This window comes from Parasteatoda tepidariorum, chromosome 11 (assembly GCF_982258835.1).
Source record: "Parasteatoda tepidariorum strain Cologne lab strain chromosome 11, Ptep-v5.0, whole genome shotgun sequence".
Lineage (NCBI taxonomy): Eukaryota > Metazoa > Arthropoda > Arachnida > Araneae > Theridiidae > Parasteatoda > Parasteatoda tepidariorum.
In genome coordinates this window covers 76,814,833-76,839,396 of record NC_141765.1, presented here as the reverse complement: position 1 = coordinate 76,839,396, position 24,564 = coordinate 76,814,833, and the positions used below count along the sequence as shown (strand labels likewise).

The window sequence follows — 24,564 nt, the reverse complement described above, 5'->3', positions numbered from 1 at the left end:
AAGTTTTTTCACGTTAATCTTTTTGAAACGAGTCTCGACACATTTTCTTCTGGCGCAGTTTACGCACGGTCAATCCTGGATCCATGGGCTGCTGCCACATCCACGGGGAACGCGTGACTTTGACACATGGATGCTGGGGAATTTTTGAAATGGATTGGGTTGGGTGGCTCTGGCATCGCGTGACATTTTTTGAAAAACATGGCTTTGACACACGGTAGAGAACTTGGAAGGGTTGGACAGTCATGGAGTGGGGATCTAGAATCCCTCGAGTTGGATCTAGAATACATGGAGTGGAGATCCAGAATCCATGCAGTGAGGATCCGTAATCCATGGAGTTGGATCTGGAATCCATGGAGTGGAGATTCGGAATCCATGGAGTGAGGATCCGGAATCCATATAGTTGGATCTGGAATTCATGGAGTTGGTGGGATGCTCAGAAATCCATTGAGTTGGGCTTGAAATTCATGGAGTGGGCTCTGAAATCCTTGGAGGTGGACTCGCAGATTGATGTGAAGCCGGGTCTTTGGGTAGGGGGTGGGGATTCTGTTTATCTTTTATATTTTCACCTCTTAACGTGATATCGCACGCGTTTTATGAGATATCTACCGGAAAATAATGGTGAAAAGATAGTTTTATAAATTGTTGATGTGTGAAAAATTGATTCATGTGTGAAAAAACAATACGACTAATTGATGAGCTTTAATGCCAAAAATAGAAATTTATTTTTTCACTCGGCCGGAGATTTTGGGTCGAGTCAAATTTTGGTCGAGACGAAATTTGATTTTTTCGAAAAGCAACTTTTTGGCTGTCGTTGTCATGTGCAATCGCAATCGTTGAGGTTTGGCCACGCCAACTTCCTGTCGAGTTTTTTTTCTTCATCTGAGTGTTTGAGCCAAGCCTCGAGTCTCGACACACTCTCAACTCATCATCAGAATGTCCTCAGGTCAATGATCTCGGAATCTAATTCATATCGCAAACCAGCCCCGGGATTTGAGAACCAGGACATTTCAAAAATTTTCAAATGATCCCCGTGACGCAACCATCTCAAAGATTTCAAATATCCTGGGTTGGATGAAATTGCCACATCCTCTGGATCCATGATGTTTCGAACGGATGTCCTGTAACGTGATATCCTGAAAGTGTATTTGGCGAATGTGTTTTTGTCGCACGACTATTTGGAAGCGCATCCCGTGACATCCTAAAAGTGTATTTGGTAGATGTGTTTTGTCTCACGATTTCTTGGCAGCGCATCCGGTGATCCGTCGCATGAGATCCTAAAACTGCACCTGGTGGATGTGTTTTGTCACACGACTTCTTGGAAACACATATCGAAAGGATGGATCGGATAGGATGTTTTGTCATATGATATCTTGGAAGTGCATCAGCGCCCTCTATTTGTCTATAAAAGGGCTTGCACGCCGAGGAGAAGTTATATTTTGACATACAGTCAATTCCAGATGGCAAACTATTTTATTATTAGTAATCTCCTTCCCTTGACAACGGATCAGGTGTTTCCACTCCATACTCTTCCTCGGGAGGTGCTGTGGATGGAGGAGCCGGAGGTCGTGGAATTGGGGGACAAGGTGCATCCAGTGCTTAAATTCCTCGATCTGGAAATCCACTCTGATGTGACTCGGGTGAGAGGTGTCTTTAAAAGGTTCATGGATCGAGAGTTGCGTCTCTAGACTTATATGAGTCACGTAAGCACAGCTTACCGGACCTTTAATTCCTTTGGTATGAGATGGCTTCAAACTATTGTGAATGTCTGGTTTTCGAAAAGGTATCACGTGACCGATGCATTGCGGATTCTCCTAGTCAGCGAAATTCGCAATTGCCTCCTTACGTTACCCTTTGAACAGTGTTACTACGCCCCACCCGAAACCTGCCCGAATTGTTTGGAAGAGATGGTGGAAATTTCTCACCGCACTCATTGCCAGCGTGAGTTTTTTGAACAATGTCTGGTCGATTGGATGCGCACTAGTCTACAAAAGACTTACCTCATGTTTGCTGGACAATGTTGGGTATTTTTATCGTTACACATTTCAACTATACAAAAATATTGCATCTCGACAGGCAGTGAGAACATGTCAAAAAACTGCGTCATGACAGAGCAGTGAGAATCGAGGCTTGAGGAATCATTTATTTCATTTTATCGTTTTGCGTTTTCAATTTAATTTTGCAAGGGTCACGGTGCTTTCTTTGCAGTGGCTGAAAAACTTAGCAATCAGCTCTTTTTGCATGCAAGAGAAAAAACTGTATCCTGGGAGAATTGCCTGTAAATAATTCACCAATCATATTTCATTCTCATCTCCTGAGGCACGATGCCGAAATTTTTGGGATTAGTGTGAATAAACCTGATGTTACTAGAAGTAAGCTATAACCTCGTATTATGAATTACTGAATAATATTCAAAAAATGAATATCGTCACCCTTTCTTTGCTTACAACTAAAGTAAAACTAAGTTTCAAGATTTGGACTGATTTCTCTCTGTGGTTGGTGATGTCTAACAGTACTGCTTTTTTTCTTCTTGTCTTTCACATTCTGTTTTTTGTTTTAGAATTATTGTAGACAATCTGTCGTTCCCCAAAATAATGTGTCATATGGAAATAAACATTGTATTAGATTTATCATTCAGTATTAGAAAAAAGTCTCGAGTGGCTTCAGTTCCCATGATTCGTTTTATCTAAAGTAAATTCAAAAGGGAACATTTTATGAATAGGTTAAGTTAAAACAATGAAGGTTTGCTATCATCGTTTGTCAAAAAAGGAAGAATAAAATTGGAGCTCTGTCATTATATATAATCAGATTCCTAAATCAGAAGATTTCCGTAAACTTGTGATTGCTCAAAAAAATTAACCAAATGTCCAAAAAATTAACCAACATTCCGGCATTGGCACGTGAGAAACTAAAAAAACGGAGACAAATTTTATTTTTTCCCTCTAAATCCGAAATTTTTTTTTCTCTCTAAATAATACATAGTTAAGTGCATAAGCGTTTTTAAGTAGTTGTATATAAAAATTATTTCAAAGTATTTTAAGATTAATCGAGACTAATATGGCCATAATGGAGAGATTTCGGTATCCTGTTCTGTGGCAGAATGATCGCCAAGTCTTGGCAATTTCCGGGCAGCGGCCTGCGAGAAACTGAACGAAAAAAAATCACAGAATAGGACCAACTTGAAGTGTATAACACGTAGCCACTCCCGAGCAAGCATCTACATGTTTTTTTAAAACAATTTGCAAGTTTAAAATCTATTTGGCACCTTGGCAATTATAGTTGGCGCAACAGATCATAATACGGAAATATCTTGCCATATTTAGTAAATAAGTTTTAAAGATAAGTGAAATGATCTAGATAACACAAACTTCCAGAAATTCAGGACTGATTGTGCTTCGTAAAAAAACCGGATTTCCGGAATTTTCGCTAACAGTGATCCGGAAGTTTCCGGTGATTGAAGGTCCAGACGTTTCAAAAAATCATTGATCACAGAAGTTTCCGGAAATCAAATTTTCAAAGGTGGAACTTAAAAACACTGCTTATTTTATTTGTTTATTAAGGAGAGTCAGAGAGATGCTTTATAAGCTTATATTCATGATTAATATTCATTTTTTATCAGTAAATAGTTGTTATAATCATAAACTCAAAAAAGAAGGAAATATTTGTACATTTTAATTACTTCTCCAGGTCATCATAGGTATATGTGTAAATGGTATAAGTATGTGTAAAATTTTAAATATATTTTAAGTGAACTAAGAAATATTGAGCAAAAAGAAAAAAAAAAACCTTGTTTAAATTTTCTTTCTATTTAAACTGTTTTTTTTTTTTTTTTTTTTTTTTTAAACTCAAGAAATTTTCGGAATTTTGACTTGGGCTCACAATCACCCCTGGAAATTACTAATTCCCAGATTTCATAAAGATCTTTTACTGTATTTATATAAATACCTTCAGTTTAATGATAATTAAATGGAAAAAAAAATATTTCCAAAAAATCTTTTTAATTTTGAGTTTAAGAGCTAATGCAAGTCTGTGTAATTTTAAGTAAACATATATCATGGGTCTGTATAGGTTTAAGAAGTACCTATTATGTGAAAATTTAGACATACAAATAAAAATCATTTATGACTGATAAATTTCTATATATTTTTCTTGATATACTCAAAAATAATTTTGCTATTGTAAAATGTTGGGCTTAAAATGATATCCAAATTTAAAAATTATTGTCATCATCATAGTTAAATATCAATTTCAATTTAATAAAAACATGCATTTGACGGTACTAGTACTAAAAGTTATTTTCATTATGAAAACATTTTCGACTAGGTCATACAGAAAAAAGTTTCACTGAGAAAAAAAATTTTCATGAAAAATAATGGTAGGTTTGAAAAATTTACAAATTACAATAGTGTTTATAATGTTCAAATTAGAATAATGTTCGAATTTTGACTTCCTGTGAAGTTCAAGGAGGGAGAGCATGGTCGTTTCATTAAAAAAAAAAAAAAACTTACTGAAAAAAGCTTTCCTCATTTTCATAGATTGCAACGAGAATAAGGTTTGCATGAGAGCTTACTTTTTTAATAGTATTATGTAAAACTACCAGTTTTTCTAAAGTTGAATTTGTGAAGGTGCTGCTAAATAGTAGTAAATTTACCCTGGGCAGTCCCCTCTATATACAGTACAAAGTCACATATCCAGACGTCTGTTTACTCGAAGGGTCTCTTTTCCGGACATTTTTTAACAATCAAAGTCCGCAAAACTCTTTTCAATTTTCAAAAAAATAATAATTTTTTTTAGTCTTGCTACTTATTCAAAAAAGCATGTGGGGAGGAGAATACTCGGCTAATTTCCGTTTGTTTATTATTTTAAATTTTTTTATCTGATTTCCGCTATAATAGGCTAAAAAGGTTGGATATCACGAAGCAAAATTCCGCATTTTGCTACAGCCTGAAAAAATTGCAGTCCCCCCATCTCGTACAAATGGATTCTTATTGCCAAGAATCACACATTAATTTCAGAGTATGCAAAAATTGCGGTTTTGAGATTAAACTGTCGTGTCTAAAGTGGATCATTAAGTCATTATTTAAAAGTGCATTTCAGGAATCGTAATAATATTATATTAAAAGGGAAATGAAAATTTAAAAAACTATGTGGAAATATAAACTGTTGAATAAACGATCAACAAAATCGCATGAACAATAAGTTATCTCAAATCAAGTGCATTGCAAAGTAATTATACAAATGCGTGATTCGAAATTTCCCTTTTTTTTATAATGTAGCATTAAAAAACTATGTAAATCAGCAACAATATCTGACAAAAGTGCCGTCCTAAATCCACGTGGAATTCAGGGAGAATCATAAATAATTTAGTTCAAAATGCGTAATTCGAAATTCTCAGAACAATATAATATCGTATTAAAACATTTAGATTTTAAAAACCAAGTGAAAATCCATTTCAATAACTACCGAAAACAAACGTCAAAACCACCCGGATTCGTTGTTAAACGATAAATTATTATTAACTGAAATGCATGATTCCGAACTTGCGGTATGTTACAATGTCATATTAAAATATCAAGGTTTTTAAAACCATGTGGAAATTTGTAACAAATGCTAGGAAAATAGTGCAACCATACAAACCACATGGATTTATATGTTGGTAATTGAAATTGACATTAATTATCGTCAATGTGTTATTTTTTATTGAATAAAGACATTTTGAAGTTGTTTACCTCAGATACCCATTTTCCGCACTTTCCAATGTCTTGACAATTCCTTCTATGGGATTTTCCATCATATATGAAATTTTTAAATATACAATATTTATTGTTCATCTGCACAAATAAATTTATAAAATAGTTGCTATTAGTAAATTAGCATGGCTCTAAGTATTTCTTGAAAAAGATCAAAACGTGTCAGTATACAAGTGTTTCCATTATTTTGTCCAACCTTTTTATATTGCTATATTTAAATTAAATTTATGATGGGTTGGTAAGGAAACTGGGTGAAAACATTTGATATAGATCTGCTGTGTACAAAATGTATGTTTGGTAATGTTGATATGATCTCAATAAAAAGTAAATTTTTAATTTAATGGAGTTCTAATGGTTGTTTCCGTTTTTAGCGTAAAGTAAAAGTGGCACCAATAAAAATGTGCCCAGTAATGGTTAACAATGAAGAAAAAAAAACGGCATAGTGGAAACAAAGCTTTACTTGTAGTTTGAAATTAATGGTACTATTGCCACCAAGTATGAAAACATTACCCTACTCATTACACAAATAGGGGTTTATGAATTGATGTAAATAATGACTTTAAATAAGAATTTAATTATTTCTACAGATTTAGCTGTTCTCTTTTTTATTTAAAATGTTCACTTTCTAAATTTTATTATTAAAATGTTTTGTTGGAATTTGCTATTTCAAATAGATTTTTTATTTACAGATGGAAATGCTTTAAAGTTTCCTCAAGCATGATTGTTGGACCATTTGTGTTAGAAATCATTATTACATTTCTTTTGGTTGCTTACTTGTTACAAAAATATGGAAACTGTAGAAAAAACCATGTGTTAGTTACTGTGAATGTTTTCATTGCATGGTACTTTTCTTTCATCATTATTGTTATCTTGCCATTAGATGTGTCCTCAGTAAGTAATAAATTAATTACTTAACAATTAATTAATTAAAGATAAATTAGTTAAAGATTTTTAAAAATTTGACAAATTATATGTTGCATATTTTTTTTTAGACTGCTTACCGACAGTGTTTTCGTGATAAGGAAATTGCTTCTTCGACGATCAGACCTGCGAATGGTTCTGAAAATGTTAGCAGATCTATCTATCCGAGTAAAGGTAATCATTTTGTTACTAGTTTCTTTCATTATGAGATGGATTTAAAACATAGTAAAAACTGGAAAATCAGGAATTGTCAGCATTGAGTGGGTTACTATTAACTATGAAATGCTTCAAAAAAGTTTCTTCTATTTTGTAGTAAGTTTTCTTTTGTTTGATGAAGACAGGGATCAGTTTAAAAATACAGCAACATTTCTTACAATGGTAATAATTTCTTGCAATTCAGAATTGAATTTCTTTGGCCTATGCTGAATAACAGTTCAAACTGGCTTTTTTTTTCTCTCATAATTCTGGTGCAAAAATACTGCTAGTCATTTAGTTATCTAAGAGAAATCAGTTTACAGTTTATAATAAAATTTTACACAAAATAGTTCCAACGTTAGCCAAGCATTCAATTGATAAAAACACTAAATTTAATTGATAAAGGAAAACATTAGAAAAATTTATTAGTAGAATTATTTCTGTAACAGATATCTTTTGCAAAAAACAAAATGCTGAAGTGAATATAATGAGTTTCAAATTGTATATGTGAAAAAATAAATCATTTTATTTTTAATAAATAACAAGAATACATCACAAAAGAATATGTATGTTTTTTAGCTAATAAGTTTAATACTAAAATTTAATTACAAATTGTAATTCATTTTGGTTTTTTAATCTAATTTCTTGTGATGTATAGGATATTTACTAAATAAAATATCTAGTTACTATTTTAAATGCTATTCTAAACCTTTTATTCTGAAAATTTTCTGTGTTATGTATTTGAATTTCTCTGAAATTAAAAACAAGTCTAAACCACTTTGTTGCATGATCATATTGAGGAACATTTAATCTGTTTACCGAAAGACACTTTTTTTCAACTCATTTCGTATTGGGGGCTTTTGTTCTTCCTAGTTTTAAGTAATATTAAGTAATTTCCATGATGACAAATGTCGCCATGCCCATTACAGCATCAGTTCATGTATAACAAAATATTTTATCATACCCAGTTAACAGATTAAGGACTTAAATAGTATTTTTTATTCAATGATGACAGAAGCTAATTTTAAAATACAGAAGCATTTATTCCAGGGGAAATAATGTCTTGCAATTCTGTGTTGATTCTTTACCATATTCTGATAATTGTGTAGTTCAAACTGACTGATCTGTTCATCTTGTAATGTTGATATAAAAGATTCAGAAAATCATTTGGTTTGAAGATAATTTAATTTGCAGTTTGTTATAAAATTTGTCATAAAATGGTCAAAAAAAATTATGGATTATTTTTGTAATAGATAGCTAACCTTTGCATGTAACAAAATAAAAGGAAAAATGAGTACAAAATTACATTTTCAATTGTATATGAGAAAAATAAATAAAACTATTTTTAATAAATAACAGAAATACATCACATTTAAAAAAAATAATAATAAAAACTAAAACATTTAATACTACTTATGTAACAAATTTTGTAATTCATTTGGTTATCAATCTAATTTCTTATGGTGTCAATAATTGCTAAAAAAAATATTTAATTACTGTTTTAAATCACAGTAATTTTGCGCTGGTTTCTATATGCAATGTATGCTTTTGATTATCAATATGAAATAATCTAAATTTTTTTCTAACTTATTGACTGTAGATCATGAACACCTATTGTGAGAATCAAAGTGGATGCCCTTAATTTGTAGGACATACAAGATGTTTCACAGTGTTGTTTAAAAAAAGATTTAAATAATTTCTCTGAAATTTTTGCTCAAATATTAAATTTCTGTTACTAAATTAAATGAATGGTTCAGTTTGGACATTCTAATGAGGATTGAGATAACATTGTGTTGATTGAGTAATAAACGAGAGTTAATGTATTGGTCATTATAATGGAAGAATAGCTAAGATAAGGGGTTGTACTAAAGAGCATAGACTATACTTCAATTGGTTATATGAAAAATTGCATGGTATAAGGAATGATTTAAAAAAATCAACAGATTTGTCTGCTTTTAAAGTTGAATAAGGTAAGTTGGCCTCAAGTGACCAGCTGCCCAATTTTCTCTGTTCTTGTCTCCCTAGCACTATACTTATATCAACTAACACTCACTATCAGCTATTTATATCTCTAGCATGCATATATATTGATAAATATGTTAATCTCAAGTCTAATTTTCCATTGTGTACATGAATTCATATTACTTTAATTCATATTAAATGCTTGAATTTTCATTCTGAGTGAGTTGCGTTTAGGTCAAATTATTGCAAGCACACTCTATAACAGAAAATATTTAATTACAAGAAAATAGGATATAAGGTTAAAATGGCGGAACTGAATTTGAACTCATTAATACAACATTGTGCAAGCTGCCATGCAAGAGAAATATTATCAATGTGACTTCCTCTCTATGAACTCTTAGTTTATCATAAATTAAACACTTTGAAATATAAATCAAAGCTATATTTCTCAAACTCTTTCTTTAATTTGAAGTAGCAATATTTCTAAATAATATTATAAATTTAAATTTTTATACTTTATGAATAACTTTTAATTATGTAAAGATTATAATTCAATATTATTAATCAATTTAATAAGGTATGCTTCATAAAAATTAATTTGAACTACTTTTTCAAACGAAATTATTTAATTTTAAAGTAAATAATTATATCATATGAGTTAATCAAATTATCATGGAGATTAATCAAATAATTTTTAGTAACAAGTTTAGTTAGTATAGTATAGTTAGTATGCAAACTTTTTTCCCATTTAAATTATATTCTTCTTCTAAACAAACATATGTTCTATCTGTTGCATTATGCATTTTATTTTCTTTAAATGAAAAACTCCAAAATTAAATAAATGTTAACCTAAAGCAATATTACAAAATAAAATATTCAAATAATAATCAATGCATATTTAAAACTCAAATGAAGTGTTCAAATATTAATTGCAATAGATTTAATTGTTCACTTCTAAATTATATAGTAGATTTATAGAACCTTTGTTTATTGAAGTTTTTAAGGCTCTTATTTTGATTGTTTCCATAATATTTCCAAGTTTCATCTTGCCTCTTAGAAGTTTGTAATCATTAATTAGAACCTTGAAACTGGTATTACCTTCATCCAGTTCACATGGTTGACAGCTTTTAAATTTAAAAGATAGTCCTTTTTCTCCCAAATTTGGTTTCTCTTCCGATATAAAAATTTTTTTGTCGATATTTTTTTGTCGAATTCGATACACAGTCTATGCTGGATAGTTTGACTGATGGTAAACTGATTAATAGTTTTCTGAGTAGCATATGAGATGATGTCAAACAAAGGTTTCAGTCAAGTCTGTAGTCGCATAAATAATGTGTATCTAGTTAATCACAGCTTTTATCTCACACCAAAATATTTTCTAGTTCCTCACTTGTCAAAGATGATTTCTTCAATTTTCTAAGAAAGATTTTCTTTGAATGAACCATTTAGTAGAAACCATTCCACAGTTAATTTCTTAAGCAAATTTTATTTAACTTGTTTCAGAAAATAATAAGAATAATTTTTCTGCTGTAATTTATAATCATAGTGTAATTTTTTATAAATTGTTAGCCAAATCTGTAGAAATTATGAGGAAAGAAGTGCTCGAGTTCTCTAGTGTTTTTTTTTTCTTTTATATATATTTATATATATATATATGTGGAGGTTGACTTCAGATATAGATGAAATAACTACGCTTTTGTAATCAAATTTAATTTTTAAAAAATAACTATAGATATGAAAACAACTGCTCCGTCTGAGCATATTGGCTGAAGTGTTACAAAAGTGGGGTGGCGCTGCTGTAGTGGAGGTTGGATTCCCACATATATATATATATATATTGTATATAATAAAAGTCAAGTCTTACGAAGTGAAAATTTTTAAAAAATAAATAATTTACATTCTATTCAATAATAAATATTGCAAAAACCAAAAGAGATAATAAAGATTCATAATTTCAAGACAATGTGTGCATTTTCTATGTGTTATTTAAAACTTAAACTACTTTTATAAACTGCATTTTTCTTTGTGTATTTTGATGCATTGCTAAAAGTAATATTTTAAATGAACTATGATTACATTTCTATATTTTTTATAATTTGTGAGTAAATGAATTTAAGTAAATTTTTCTAGAAAATTCTTTATTACTTTTGTTGTTTAATAATGTACAATACATTATGATCAAATTTATGGTTTTATGAATTGTTTAATATTTACTTATAAATTAGGACTATTGTTATTATAATTACTTAAACCTATCAATTTAAGCTGTTTTTTTTTAATGATTTTGTTTAACATGTTTTTTTTTCTGTTAATTAATTCATCTCAGTTATAACTCTCCTTTCCTTATACTTGTATGATTGGTTACTTATGTAATTCTCTTTAGATGACTGTTTAATGCCATGGAGTTATGTTTCCGACAATGTCTTGCAGAGTTTATGGCGTATAGTGTATTGGACTGCTCAGACATTAACTTGGTAAACAAAAATTCGAAGTTTGTTATTTGAATATTAAAATATTTTAATATTATATGCGTCACTTCTCTGTTTTACTTGGCAGATAACTACTTGGCAGATAAGATCTAAAATTATATTTACTTGGCAGATAAGATCTAAAATTATAGTTTAAAACTCAAATATTCTGTTTGATATGAGGCTACTGATTTGTTTTAGTTATTTAAATATAATTTCTGCTAGATAGCAAAACATTTAAACATACTTTAAAAGTATGGTGATAATTATGTTAAACATGTTAATATACATTAATCTAAGCAGTTATATACATTTTGAAGAAGTTTTATTCCATTTATGACCCATTTTCTGCAGCTCAAATCTTCTACAGTTTTAAAATTTTTATTACAATTTTATGCCTTCTTAGAACTAGGGTAAACCAACCAGTGAAGGAACATTTCATATACATTGATTAAAAATAAGAATTTGAAAATTTTTCTTTAGATTGATTGTTAACAATAGCTTATTGCCAAACAATGGGAAGTCATCTAGCAATGTTTTGGATTACCTGGTCAAATAGACTTCTCTGGAAAATTTTTTGAATTTGTTTTTATCTCTGTAACACCTTGTTTCTTTGAAAAAATTATGAGGTGAGTGTTTGTATTTATATGTTTGAAGTGGAATTAATTGCATGTAATAGTTTTATTTTTCTCACTGTGAAAAAGAGAATTCAAAATATAGTTATTGAAGTTACGTTTTAATTTTTTTTTTAAAGCATCATAGCATAATAAAGTACTGAGATAAGGGGTGTTTATTCACTGGATCACCAAACGATGAAAAATCAGTGAAGGAACAAGTGTTCCTTTACTGTTTTTTTCCCTAAGTTAATGAAAATAAAAGATAAACTTTAATTATCTTGTAGCTTTAACGATGTTCCGCAACAAAAGTATGTTAAAAGTACGAAAAACAACTTCTAACCAGTGAGGGAACAGGCATGTTTCTTTACTGGGCATAGATTTCCTAGTGAATAAACAGTATGTGTTAATATGTTGACACATTAATTTTCAATGCATGATTACAAAAGAAAAGTTAACATTCTCCAAGTATTTATATGTTATAATTTCAAGAATAGGCTTGTTTTTAAATATTTGTATGGCTTATAAATTCATAAAGAGCATTAAAAAATAACCAAAATTAAGTGTTCCTTTACTGGGTGTTCATTCACTGGGTAGAGCTGTCCCTTCACTTGGTCTTCTTACTACTTGTTATTTGAACCTCCAACACTTTAAAACAATATTATGTAAGTTCTCTAAAAATTTTTTACATAATTTGCAATTGGTAACAAATATGTTGACACTGTCATCTAACTAAAATTATGAATATGAATTTTGTAAAAGGCAAGCGAAGCTTAAGTGTTCCTTCACTGGTTAGTTTACCCTATATTTGTATTTGTTACTGTAAAAGCCCAAAGTCTTCTAAATCCTAGGTTTTACCAATACCATCAATTAAAGTCGAAATTCATCTCAATAAAAATTAAACTAAGTTTATACAAAACCCTGATGAGGCCAATTGCTTTGTATGGTTGTGAGAACTTAGCAATCGATAAATTTGAGGAAAATAGGTTTTTTTTTTTTTTTTTTTTAATTCTTTGCTCAAATTTAAGAGCCATTAAAAAATGTTTGAAGAGGTTTATATAATCATGAAATATATAATAATTTTAAACAACCCAACATTTTAAGAGTTATTAAGTCTTACAGGAGTGAAGGCAAAGAGCACGACAAATGTCTAAAATTGATCTCTCTGTACCCCAAAGGTTTTGCCAAAGTCTAGGAAGAGAATACAATATAAAATGCATAAAACAAATACAGAAAATAGAAACAAGGCATATACATAAAAATAGTACGCACAAAAGCTTACTTGAAACAAAAATCTGATCACCAAATTACTCTACAGACTGTGGGACACAACTAAATTGAAGTAAACATAAAAACAGCGCCCCCTAATTAGCGCAGAAGAAAGAAGAAAAGAAAGTGTTTAGTAGTGTAATTTGGTGATTGGATTTTTGTTTCAAGTTTACTTGCCTTTGTGCGTACTGTTCTTATGTATTTGCTTTATGTATTTTATATTTTGTATTGTATTCTCTCTTCCTGGACTTTGGCAAAACCTTTGTGGTACAGAGAGAGCACTTTTAGACATTTGTCGCGTTCTCTTGATAGAAAAGGTTTTGCTTTTATGACTTCCGGAGCTGGTACTCCCTGAAGACGCCAGCTTCGGTTGTCATATTTATCCATTTTTCATATTTCATTGTTTCTTTTGTTTCTAGATTAATAAAATCCATTATCTTCACAAAGGTTGAATTAGTTTTAACTCTTACAAAACATACTTTATAAACAAAGGGTCTTAATTGCTTCTACTTATGATCATCAATGACTTTAAAACTATCTTTCTTTATTGAAAACAGTAGTATTTTATTTTATCTAGTTTACTTGCACTTAATTATTTAGTATAGTTTCTATTAAATTTTCTACAAATATTATAAATACAATCTAGCATATGTGCAATTTTTTTATAGGATGAAAAATACTTATGTCAATTGTAGTCTTTCAGCATTTTTGCTTGAATTTACAATAGCAGATTTACTCTTTTCTGAGTTGATTAAATTTTCATTTGGATATAGAAATAGTTTTGACTAATTTGTGCAATTTCATGATCCAATTGGACTTTCTCCTCAGCTGCATTAAATAATTGCTAGACTGAACAACCTTGGAAGCAAGGATAAAAGAGGGATTAAAGATGTTTTTTTTTTTTAAATCTCTTATGACAAACTCAAAATAAATAAATGTGACTTTTTTTACTTTTTCTGTTCATCACATAAAGAACACATATTCCAAATTTTAATTTTCTAATTTCATGGGGACAGAATTTGCGATGCATGTGTGAAGACTTTTATTTATACAAATTACAGATTGTCAATCTTAAACTAAAATCTCTTTTAGTTAATCTGTTAATTACCTTTACTTTTTAAAAAATGTTTCGTATTCCTCATTATCAGATTCATTGGAGAAATTTTATTTTAAAAATTAGTTTGATGAAAAATCCATGAAAATAATCAAATTTTGAATTAAGATTATAAAAATTTTCATGACCTGTTGACACCATGGATTACAATATCCACTTTTTTTCCCAATAAAAGTAGTAAATTAATAGTGATTTCCAATTGGTACTTTTTTTTATTCAATCTTCTTATTTTGCTCTTAACTGAAGCTCAAAAGCTCGTTTTTAATTAATGGTCAATAATCTTTTGATTCTTTTTCAATAGTTAAAGCATATGCTTAAAAATTTTCAAATGTAATAAATTAATTTTATGATAAGTTTTAATTTAAATAATATTGTCATAATATTCATGCAATAAATATTGTTCACTTTATTGAAGAACTAAGTTAATGAAGGGACTAAATGAAAGTTTAATAAAGTTTATACCTTACTCATTTTTGTTTCTAGTTCAATCCATGTTTTTAGCATATTTGTGAAGAACACACAAACTTTTGGGGGATATACCAATTTTGTACTAATGTTTTAATGTAGAATTTTTAATGATTTTTGTGCAAAACATCTGCTTCAATTCATTGAAAAGAAATATAATTTTGTTTAAAAAGCTTGAAAATAAATGTATTTATTTAGGCTAATATTTTTAAAATTAAATTTGACTATAAACGCTAAAATAATATATATTTTATAATTTAATTTTTTTGTAATTAATTTTTTTATAATTTAAATTTTTTTTTATAATTTGAGTATTTTATGATTTAAATTTTTTACAATTTAATTTTTTTACAATTTAATTTTTTTTATAATTTAAATTTTTTATAATTTAAATCTTTATTAATGAAATAAAATTTTGAGAAATTGTTTATTCTTTCCTATTTTTAGGGTTGTATTACCCTTGATGCAATCCTATTCAACTGCAGGAGACTTCACTGTTTCTGGAAAATTGAAAACTGCACTTGTAGAAAATGCCATTTATTATGGTAGTTATCTTCTTATATTTGGGACACTTTTGATCTATGTTATGATGCAACCTAAAAGTAATCTTGATGGGTATGTTATTTTATCTAATACACATATATTTTTATTTATTTTGTCTCAATCTTAATTTTTGTCTTAATATTCATGAAAGATATACATTTTCTGATGGTAAAAAATTACTGGTCTACCATGTTGTTTTTTATTTGACATGGTGCATTAAAAAGTGCTTAAAGGTACTTATTTTTTATTAACGTACTTTGCAAGTCCTTAAGGGTGCTTTTTTAATGGGTGTTTTAAAAAAGTGCTTAATTTTCCCTTATCGAAAATCAGAATTTTTTCTTTACCATGTCGATTTTCACCACGAAATATGCAAAAGTGTGCTTTTCACATAGTTTTATTCAAAGTTTTAACAATTTATTTGACCACAATCCATTTTAACTTACATTCGGTTCGTAGCATTTAAAAGAACCAATCATTTTACACATTTGATAAAATACTTTGGATTCCGCAGATGCATCTATTGAGCTGGGTGCGGTGAGATTATTGCACTTGCGTGTGCAACTCTGCTGCATTTTGCAAGCTATTCTCAATTTCAGGCTTCAGTTACTACCTTCTGATATCAAACTAAAAAATCTCTTGATAATTTTATAATGGAAAGAGTTCTTTGTCAGAAACAAGTTATTTTATCATGATCATTATTTTGCATTTTGTTACTGTATATAGTGCTTAAAAATATTCTTTGAGTACTTAGAAAGTACTTAAAAGGTGCTTATTTTTGTTGAAAGATTTGGCTACTCAGCCTATTCAAATAAGGACGCAGATGTTATTGCTTCAGCTATTATTGGCAGCAAATTCTGAATGAATTTTCAAAAAAAAAAAATGCTAACTATGCTTTTGTTGGGCTTAGCCTTATTTATTTAGATTTTCTCAATCATAAATTAAGTTATAGTTTTTTTAAAAGTATTTTTGCATTTTTTTCTATGAAAGAATATTTTATTCAGAAGCCTTATTTATTTAGCCAGAGCCTTATTTATTATTCAGACCTTTATTTATTTCAATTTTCTCAATTATAAATTAAGTTATAATTTTTTTTAAAAAGTATTTTCACATTTTTTCTTTCAAAGAATATTTTATTCAGAATAGTTTAGTCCATTGAACTAAATTTAACTTCTCAACAGAGTTTAAAAGCATACTCTAAGTTCATTTTCTGAAGATACAATGGCATCTATTAAAGAAATCTAATTAGACTAACCTCATTTCCTTGTTGAAAGTTTGAAATTTCCTCCCTTTAGTATTTTTTACACTCCTTTACGGATCAGAAACCTGATACTACTTGAAAACAAATGCGAATAAGTTAGACTTTTATCAGTAAATGTATAATATGGAATGGTTTCACAAAATGTCTAATAATAAATTATTCAAAATCAATAAGCAAAAATCAATAGAAATATAAATCAGAGAATGCAAATTGTGATGGATGGGGCTCACTATCAGAAAACTTGAAAAATTCAAAGTAAAACAGGTGCTTGACTGGACATTCCAAGGTAAACAAAAGGGAGTGGTAGACCCCTAAAATGACATGGTGCAGAACTATTGCTGAATAAAGACAATAAACAAAACATGGAAAGAAATCAAATGCTTGGCTACCAACAAGGTGAGATAAAGAGTCATGACAAGTGCCCTGAAGAGGTATAAGACAAGAGAAAAGAGATTTTTTATTCTCATATACACTGCTTCTGGGTCTTTTCCACAGCTACAAATATGATGCTTTTTGAACTTTCCCTACGTAAACTTTTTAAAATATTATAATTTTTTTAAAATCAATGTTACAATCTTGCATCTTTTCTCATTCCATTTAAAAACTTTGTATTCTTATTGCAACTTAGGAATTCTCAATCTGTCTGGACTGATTAGAAAATATTTCAGTTTCAAAATACCTGCAAATACATTGTGTTTCGGGGTATAAAAGAAGAAAACTTTGAGTAACTTTTGAATAGAAAAATATATTTAATTGTTTATACATAGTTTGATTTATACATAGAAAAAAAATATTAAAAGTTGACTTTCTCGAAATATTTGAAGACAATGAAACCAAGTCTCTGCTCAAAATTCCTGATAACCATCTTAAGTACAAGGTGTGTAGCATTTTTAAAAGGTGCTTATTTTTATTTACGTTTTTTAAAAGCCCTTAAAGGTGATTTTTTTATTCGGGATTTATAGAAATTGCTTAGTTTTCTATCTTTTAAAAAGTGATTTTTCTTTATCATATCGATTGTTGTTCTAAATTACAAAAAATGCTTGATTTTGGTAATTTTCTCTGCAATATTTATCAGAAACTAGTTATTTTATCATGATTATGCAAAGTTTCTAAAACTGTTTCTAAATTTTATAGATTTTACGTTCATAAATTAAGAACTTTAAATGATAAAAAAAAAAAAATTATTACTGCAAAGATCCTAATTAGGATTTTTTTTTTGGAAAGTTATTAAAATATTTTTTGAGTGCTTAAAAAGTATTTGAAAAGTGCTTATTTTTTGTTGAAAAATCTGGCTGCTCACCCTGTAAGTAGGTCTGTTGGAATTGACATTTTCTCACTTATCACTGTTTTCAACTGCTCTTTGGTTTGGAGTTGATCTTTGTAGACTTGTTCTTTAACATAGCCCTATAAAACGAAGTCTAGCAGTGACAATTCAGGGTTGTAGAAATTCCAAAAAAGTCTATCACAAAGCAATTTGGGAAGCTTCGTGCAATGACGCAGTTGTCATAGGAAACTCCGAGCAAGTCCAGGATGTCTCTTGTTCAATGTGGAGGAGCTCTGTTTTGCTGAACCATATGTCTTTAATCCCCTGTTTGTAGTTGGTGTTTCCTAATTGAAGTTCACGAGGAAAGTGTGAAGATATTTGCTGGCTATTCTCCATGCTGTGGTTACACTAACATCATTTTGTTGAGCTAACTAGTCAAGTAGTTTAGCTAAGTACACGAGTTGTTGTGCTAAGTTATCAAGTTGTTGGTCCCAGTTCTGTCATAATCACAGTGCTGATGTAAACTATCCTCAATGATAAATATATCATGGGTTAGAATCATTTTGCTGTTGGACTAACTGTCAGAGGTTTATGTGGTTTTTAACTCTCCATATCACACAAATGTGGGTTAGTAACATCAGAAAATCCCCATTAAAGACTAGTTTGTCCTAGTGCTTAATCCAAGTGTTTATTTGTATTCTAGGTTAGGTTCAAATTACAAGGCTACAGAGTTATAGCCATAAACCCAAAAATTGTCCTGTTATAAATAAAATGTTAAACCAAGTGTCAAGTTGATGTCACCATTGTTTTACCAGTAGTGATATTTTCTGACATCCTTGCTATATTCTGTTTAGTCTTCATACCTACTTTTTCATCAGCCATTGCTTGTTCAGACTTAATAATTAATGCTTTAACATTTTTAAGGACTCCTTAGGCTTTTCAAAGATACGAGAACACTTCCTGAACATTTTGGCAAGTTTCTGATCACAACGGTAAAATGTTTTGACTAAGAAAACCAGCTCTACCATTGAATATCAGTCCACTTTTCAAAACATAATTTTCTTGGAACTATACAGAGTCTATAAACAAGTTTCCATTGGATCTTTGCTCGTTCATAAACGATTTCACATTTCTTGCTCCACCTGTTGAAGAGTTATTGAATTAAAAGTTTTGCTTTACCCATAGAAATATTTTATACATCAGGAGCAAAATGTCGAGAATTTATCAAAACTAACTGTTCTCCTTTCTCCTAATAAATTAAACTAATTCACGTTACTCACATCAACATCTTAATTGAAGAATTCTATTTAACCACAAAAAATATCGGTACCAACCTACATATTCATAAAGTAAGTTTTAAGTATGAATGAGGCTAGCTTCTTACATTTCTCCCACCTTTTGATTAATGATAAATTAAACAAGATAAATATAAACTATCAAAATACAGTTAAGTTGAAAATAATAGATTCTTAAACAAGAAGCACAAAATGAAAAATAAAGTTACAAAATAAAAATTATGTTTAATCCATGACTTTTTTTAAAATTTTTGGCAGTTGCTTACATGCATCTTAAAACCTACATCTTTTAAATGATATTATTCATACCACGCATTTGAGTTGCCATAATTTTGCAGAGATATGCTGCATTGGTCATGATTTGAAACATTAAATTTTGATATGTGTGGCGTATCTAATGGGATGTACTATCTGATAGTTTTTTTTTAACTACTTGAGCTTGAAAATTTTATTCTCTAAATTTTCATAATTTCTCTTTATCTTTTGCAGCGATCTATTTGTATAATTTACGGTCAATAATAATGTAAAGAATTAACAATGCAGGTTTTATTTAATAATATTTATTTCAGTTAATAATATTTAGGTATTTCCAATCAAATTGTGATAACTCGACGTGTTACGATCGCGATTGTTTGATATGGTTCAATTTTGCTCCTAGTATGATTCTTTTCATCAATTTATTGTATTTTAATTACATACTGTAATTATATTTCAGTTTTTAATTTCTTGGTTCAAGTATTTTAAATTGGTATTTATTAATGTAATACCATTACATTGCATTTGAATTGTACAAAATTGTACATGGTACAATTTTGCCTGAAAAGTTATGATGAAAATTACGGGAATAATATCTGATTTTAAGTAGGATCGCATATATCAAGTTATAATATGTTTAATTATTATTTTGATCATTTTTAAACGTTTAATCATTTATTTTGTGTGTAACTTGTTATTTTAAACAGATGCATTAACTTTGCGACTAATCACGCAGTAAAACTTCGCGTGATGTATCTGATATTGCAGCTTTTCGGAGAAAAATCTTATCCTTTTTAGTCAAATTTCATGGTTACGGCCTATATCCCAGGATGGCGTATGTCCTTGAAATTACAGTATCAATTTTTAACGAGCTCAAAATGCGTCAGTCCCATCCTTAATCCATAAATATTAGTTCACATCCCTGTATAATAACTTTTTTATTAATTCTCATCAAATGCAATATAATTTGGTCTCTCTGCAATATTATCAATGCAATATTATCTCTTTTACTATTTTATGCTAATATCTATATAATTATTAATTTAAAATTTACTACAGCTTAATATTTCTGCTCTTAGAAAATGCACCTAAATAATGTCCCATCCAATTTTCTAACATGCCTCTAGTCCCATGGATGTCAAATAAAATTGCAATAGATTATTATTTTAATTTAAAATTTGTTGTAGTATATCAATAATTTCTCCCCACCACTTTAAGTGTTATGTTTCTTTAAAGTACTAACAGTAACACTTAGAAAGATTTCCCTGTTTAAGATTTTCATATTTCTATACTTTCCACAATATTAATAGTTTTACAAACTACAGTCAGTACCGCCTATATGGTCACCCTCATATAACGTCAGCCCGCTTATATGGTCAATTTTCTAAAGTCCCGTCTAACTTAATAGGAAACACGTATTAAAGCTCACCGCTTATATGGTCATCCTATTTTTCGAGTTACCGGTTATATGGTCAGTTTCCTTTTTTTTTGCTTTTGAAAAAAGATACATTTTAAGACATTTCTTTAGGCAGGAAGCCAAGAAAAATGACCAAAAGGTAAACACATTCCTTCGACCCCTGGAGAGAACTGGAATTTCCCCCTCTATTTCGTCAACCTACCCTCTTTCCTCTTTTGCATTCATTGATGACCTTACCCTCTCCTCATTTGACCACTAGCATTCTTTTCCCTGCCCAAGGGCAAAAGGTCTTTTGATCGTTTGAAGTTATCTCTCAGAGCTTGAAAAGGAGTTGAAGTTGAGAAAAAAGAACATTTTTATTGGATTACTGAACGAATAACGTATCCATGCTCTCATTATGGCTTTGAAAAGAAGGAATTTAACAACATCGGAAAAAAAGGAATTGGTTGAAAAGTTTAAAAAGTCTAACCTTTCAAAAGCTGCTTTTGCCAAAGAAAATTCTATACCGCGAACAACTTTAAACAACATTTTAGCAGCCAAACGTAGCTCTCCAGATGTTTCAATTAGCGACCGAAAAAGAAAACATCAGCATGTGTCACCTTATGAGAATGTGGAGAAGGCTCTTCTGTCATGGATCAAATATTCACGATCAAAAAATGCTCCTATATCCTGGAATATTCTAAAAGAAAAAGCTTTGGAAATAGCTAAAGAACTTGGAGAATCAAATTTTGTTGCAAGCAATGGCTGGATACAGTGATTCAATGCAAGAAATAACCTATTCTTTAAGAAATTGTGCGGAAAAGCTGCTGATTTTGACAACAGTTCTGTAAAAGAATGGAAAGACGTAGTGTTGCGAGATATTCATGAAAGATATGAACCTGCTAACGTGTTCAATGTCGATGAATATGGACTTTTCTATAGGATCTTACCCGACAGAACCCTTTGCTTCAAAGGAGAAAAATGTATAGGCGGAAAGAAAAGTAAGTAACGCTTAACAGTTTTGTTATCTGCAAACATGGATGGTTCAGAGAAAATAATTCCTTTGGTGATTGGAAAAATTCTGAAACCAAGATGCATGAAAAATTGTAAATCTTTGCCCCTTTTGTACGATGCGAATTCCAAAGCATGGATGACCCAAACGATCTGGGAAAAAACTCTCAGAAGGTGGGACCTACATTTTTCAAAGAAAAACAGAAAAGTTGCATTGATTGCTGATAACTGCACTGCTCACTGTCCTGTTGAGGGCTTAAAATCAATTGAGCTCCTATTTTTGCCTCCAAACAGCACATGTGTGTTGCAGCCTCTAGATCAAGGCATAATTCAAAGCTTCAAGTCTATGTATAGAAAGCTTCTTCTACGGGATATGATCACCGCCATAGACTGAAATCAAGAATTTCACGTTTCAGTTTTGAGCACACTGTTCTATATTGACCAAAGCTGGAACATGGTGTCGTAAAAAACTGTTGAAAATTGTTTACATCACGCAGGGTTCCACAGTTCTCCAGACTCTTCGGTATCATTAGAGGACCCTGAGGAAGATCTTCCATTAGCTGAATTGGCAGAAATTCTTCAAAACTGAGGCTATGCAATGCCGGACGTAAATTTGTATTCCCAAATAGACGTTGATGTCCTCATTAATTGTGAAGCAACTGTGGAAGGCATTGTATCTAATGTCTTAAATCTGAATGCTGAAGGAAGTGACGATGAGGATGATACTGAATGCAATAAAAAGTCTGTATCAACAGCTGATGCTCTTAAAGCTATAGATGACTTAAGGTGTTTTTTTGAAAATTCAGATGCAGCAGATGAACATTTAAAAACTATCAGAGACTTAGAAAAAGTTGTTTTAACAACGAAGAAGAAGAAACAGACAAGCTTATTGGAATATTTTTTTGAACATGTACATATGCTAAGGTAAAGAATTAAATTTTTCTAAAAGTATAAAAATTATTTTTGCATTCTTTCTTATTATGCATCTTAATAATTAATTTTCAAACGTTTTTGAAAGTTGAATTATTTGTTTAAAAAATGCATTCTGATTCCAGAATATATTTACGGCATATTAACTATACTATATATTTGGTTATCGCATATATGGTCGCACCGCTTATATGGTCATAATATTCTGGACCCATGAGCTGACCATATAACCGATACTGACTGTATTTTAGAAATTGGTTCTATATGAAGTTGTTGTCTTTCATTCTATGGCACTATTAAAATTTCATGAATGATAATGCACTATATGATGCAAATGATGATAAAGAATTTTTATTAGAATGTGACACATACTTTTAGAAATTTTAAACTGAGGTTGGGCACAAAAAAGTTTTTAATTTAAAAGTGCTTATAAAAAAGAAGTTAAGCAATACTTGCATAGTAATTATTATTAACATAATGTTCTATTTCATGTAAAATAGTTACATTTTTAATATATAATAAATGCATTTTCAATTTATTATGTTTTAAATAGGTCTCATCTTAAAGTTGTTTGTATTACTGCTAGTAATACTTGGGGCCTATTTCTACTTGTTCTTCTAGAAGGTTATGGACTGGTTGAAATTCCTCGTAGTTTATGGAACGCAACTAAAAAAGGATTTATGTTAAATTATCTTTACTTCAAAGCATCAAAGATTAGTAGTGAAAGATGTGAAGCTGAAGAAAAACTGGATGATTTAACTGAAGTAAATATTTCACTTTTAATAGAATTTATAATAATGTAATATTAATACAGAAAGAAAACTTCAATTGAGAAAAAGAATTATTTTATCCAATAAACTTTAATTTAGATGTTATAACAAATTATTAGAAAAGAATCAATTTGAGACATAGTTGTGTTGAAATGTAATGCTTATACAATTTCTTTTTATAATCAATTTAAATTAATATTTATTTTCATTTAAAAAAAATAATTTTAATGAGATATAAATATAAATCAGATATAAAATGTTAATTAATACAATGTGTGTAATGCTTTTATATTTTTCTGAATATTATAAAAATATGTATTAAATTAAGCTCTATTCTAGTTAAATAGATTTTTTGTGTGCCTAATATTGAAGTTTTTAAGAATTTTTTACTATTGTTGTCAATACTCTTCTCTCCTTATTATTAATTTTTTCATCAGTTCCACATTCAGGACATATGTGTGCAATCCCATAATCATGAGTTATAAGTAAACTGATGTTTGATTGATAGAATGTTTAGAACTTTTAAGAGATCATCTCTCAAAGGATAGCTTCTGAGAAACTCAATTTAGCATTTCTGGATTTCTCTGCCCCCTTTTCATCCACTCCTTTATAAGACCTTTTAATTACTTTACCACATTCCTATTTTGCACCCTATTATTATATTATTTGATCTACCCTCCTAGAGTATAAGCAAAGCTTAGATTTATCTGTAAGAACCTATCTTTTTCAAAACATTGGAAGATATTATAAAAAACAGTAAGAAATTAGACAAATAATTAAAAATATTAATATAATATACAATTAGTAATCATTTTTTGTTCAATGCATTCAGAATGACACAAAACCCTAAAAAGTACTTTTATTGCTTCATTCAAACCTAATGAAGTTATTTTAATTAAAAAAAAAACGCTTACTTTCCTTCACAACTGAAAGAAAACTTAGGTAATTCTTAAATTCAGGTCAATTGAGCTTATCTGCAGTTTTACAATTGCTGTGCATAGAAAGCCTTTGTGTTCTAGCTTTCGCTTGAGTTCTTATTATTAATTTCAACTGTTTTAAACTGTATTAAATTATAATCAAGAAACAT

The 24,564-nt window shown here is 29.6% G+C and overlaps 1 protein-coding gene across 2 annotated transcripts in view; it reads left to right on the top strand.

Annotated features, from left to right (window-relative positions):
* The first annotated feature begins 2,161 nt into the window (after window positions 1-2,161).
* Window positions 2,162-24,564, top strand: part of LOC122270900 (G protein-coupled receptor-associated protein LMBRD2) — an 85,192-nt gene continuing 62,789 nt past the window's right edge. The window contains exons 1-6 of one of the 2 annotated variants that reach the window (XM_071187518.2): window positions 2,162-2,369; window positions 6,437-6,638; window positions 6,740-6,842; window positions 11,209-11,299; window positions 15,203-15,370; window positions 23,261-23,471. In XM_071187518.2, the coding sequence (XP_071043619.2) occupies window positions 6,465-6,638; window positions 6,740-6,842; window positions 11,209-11,299; window positions 15,203-15,370; window positions 23,261-23,471 (747 nt within the window). In that variant the 5' untranslated portion in view covers window positions 2,162-2,369; window positions 6,437-6,464. Of the gene's footprint in view, window positions 2,510-6,436; window positions 6,639-6,739; window positions 6,843-11,208; window positions 11,300-15,202; window positions 15,371-23,260; window positions 23,472-24,564 lie in introns of both variants that reach the window. The other variant, XM_071187517.2, reaches the window with a different exon arrangement.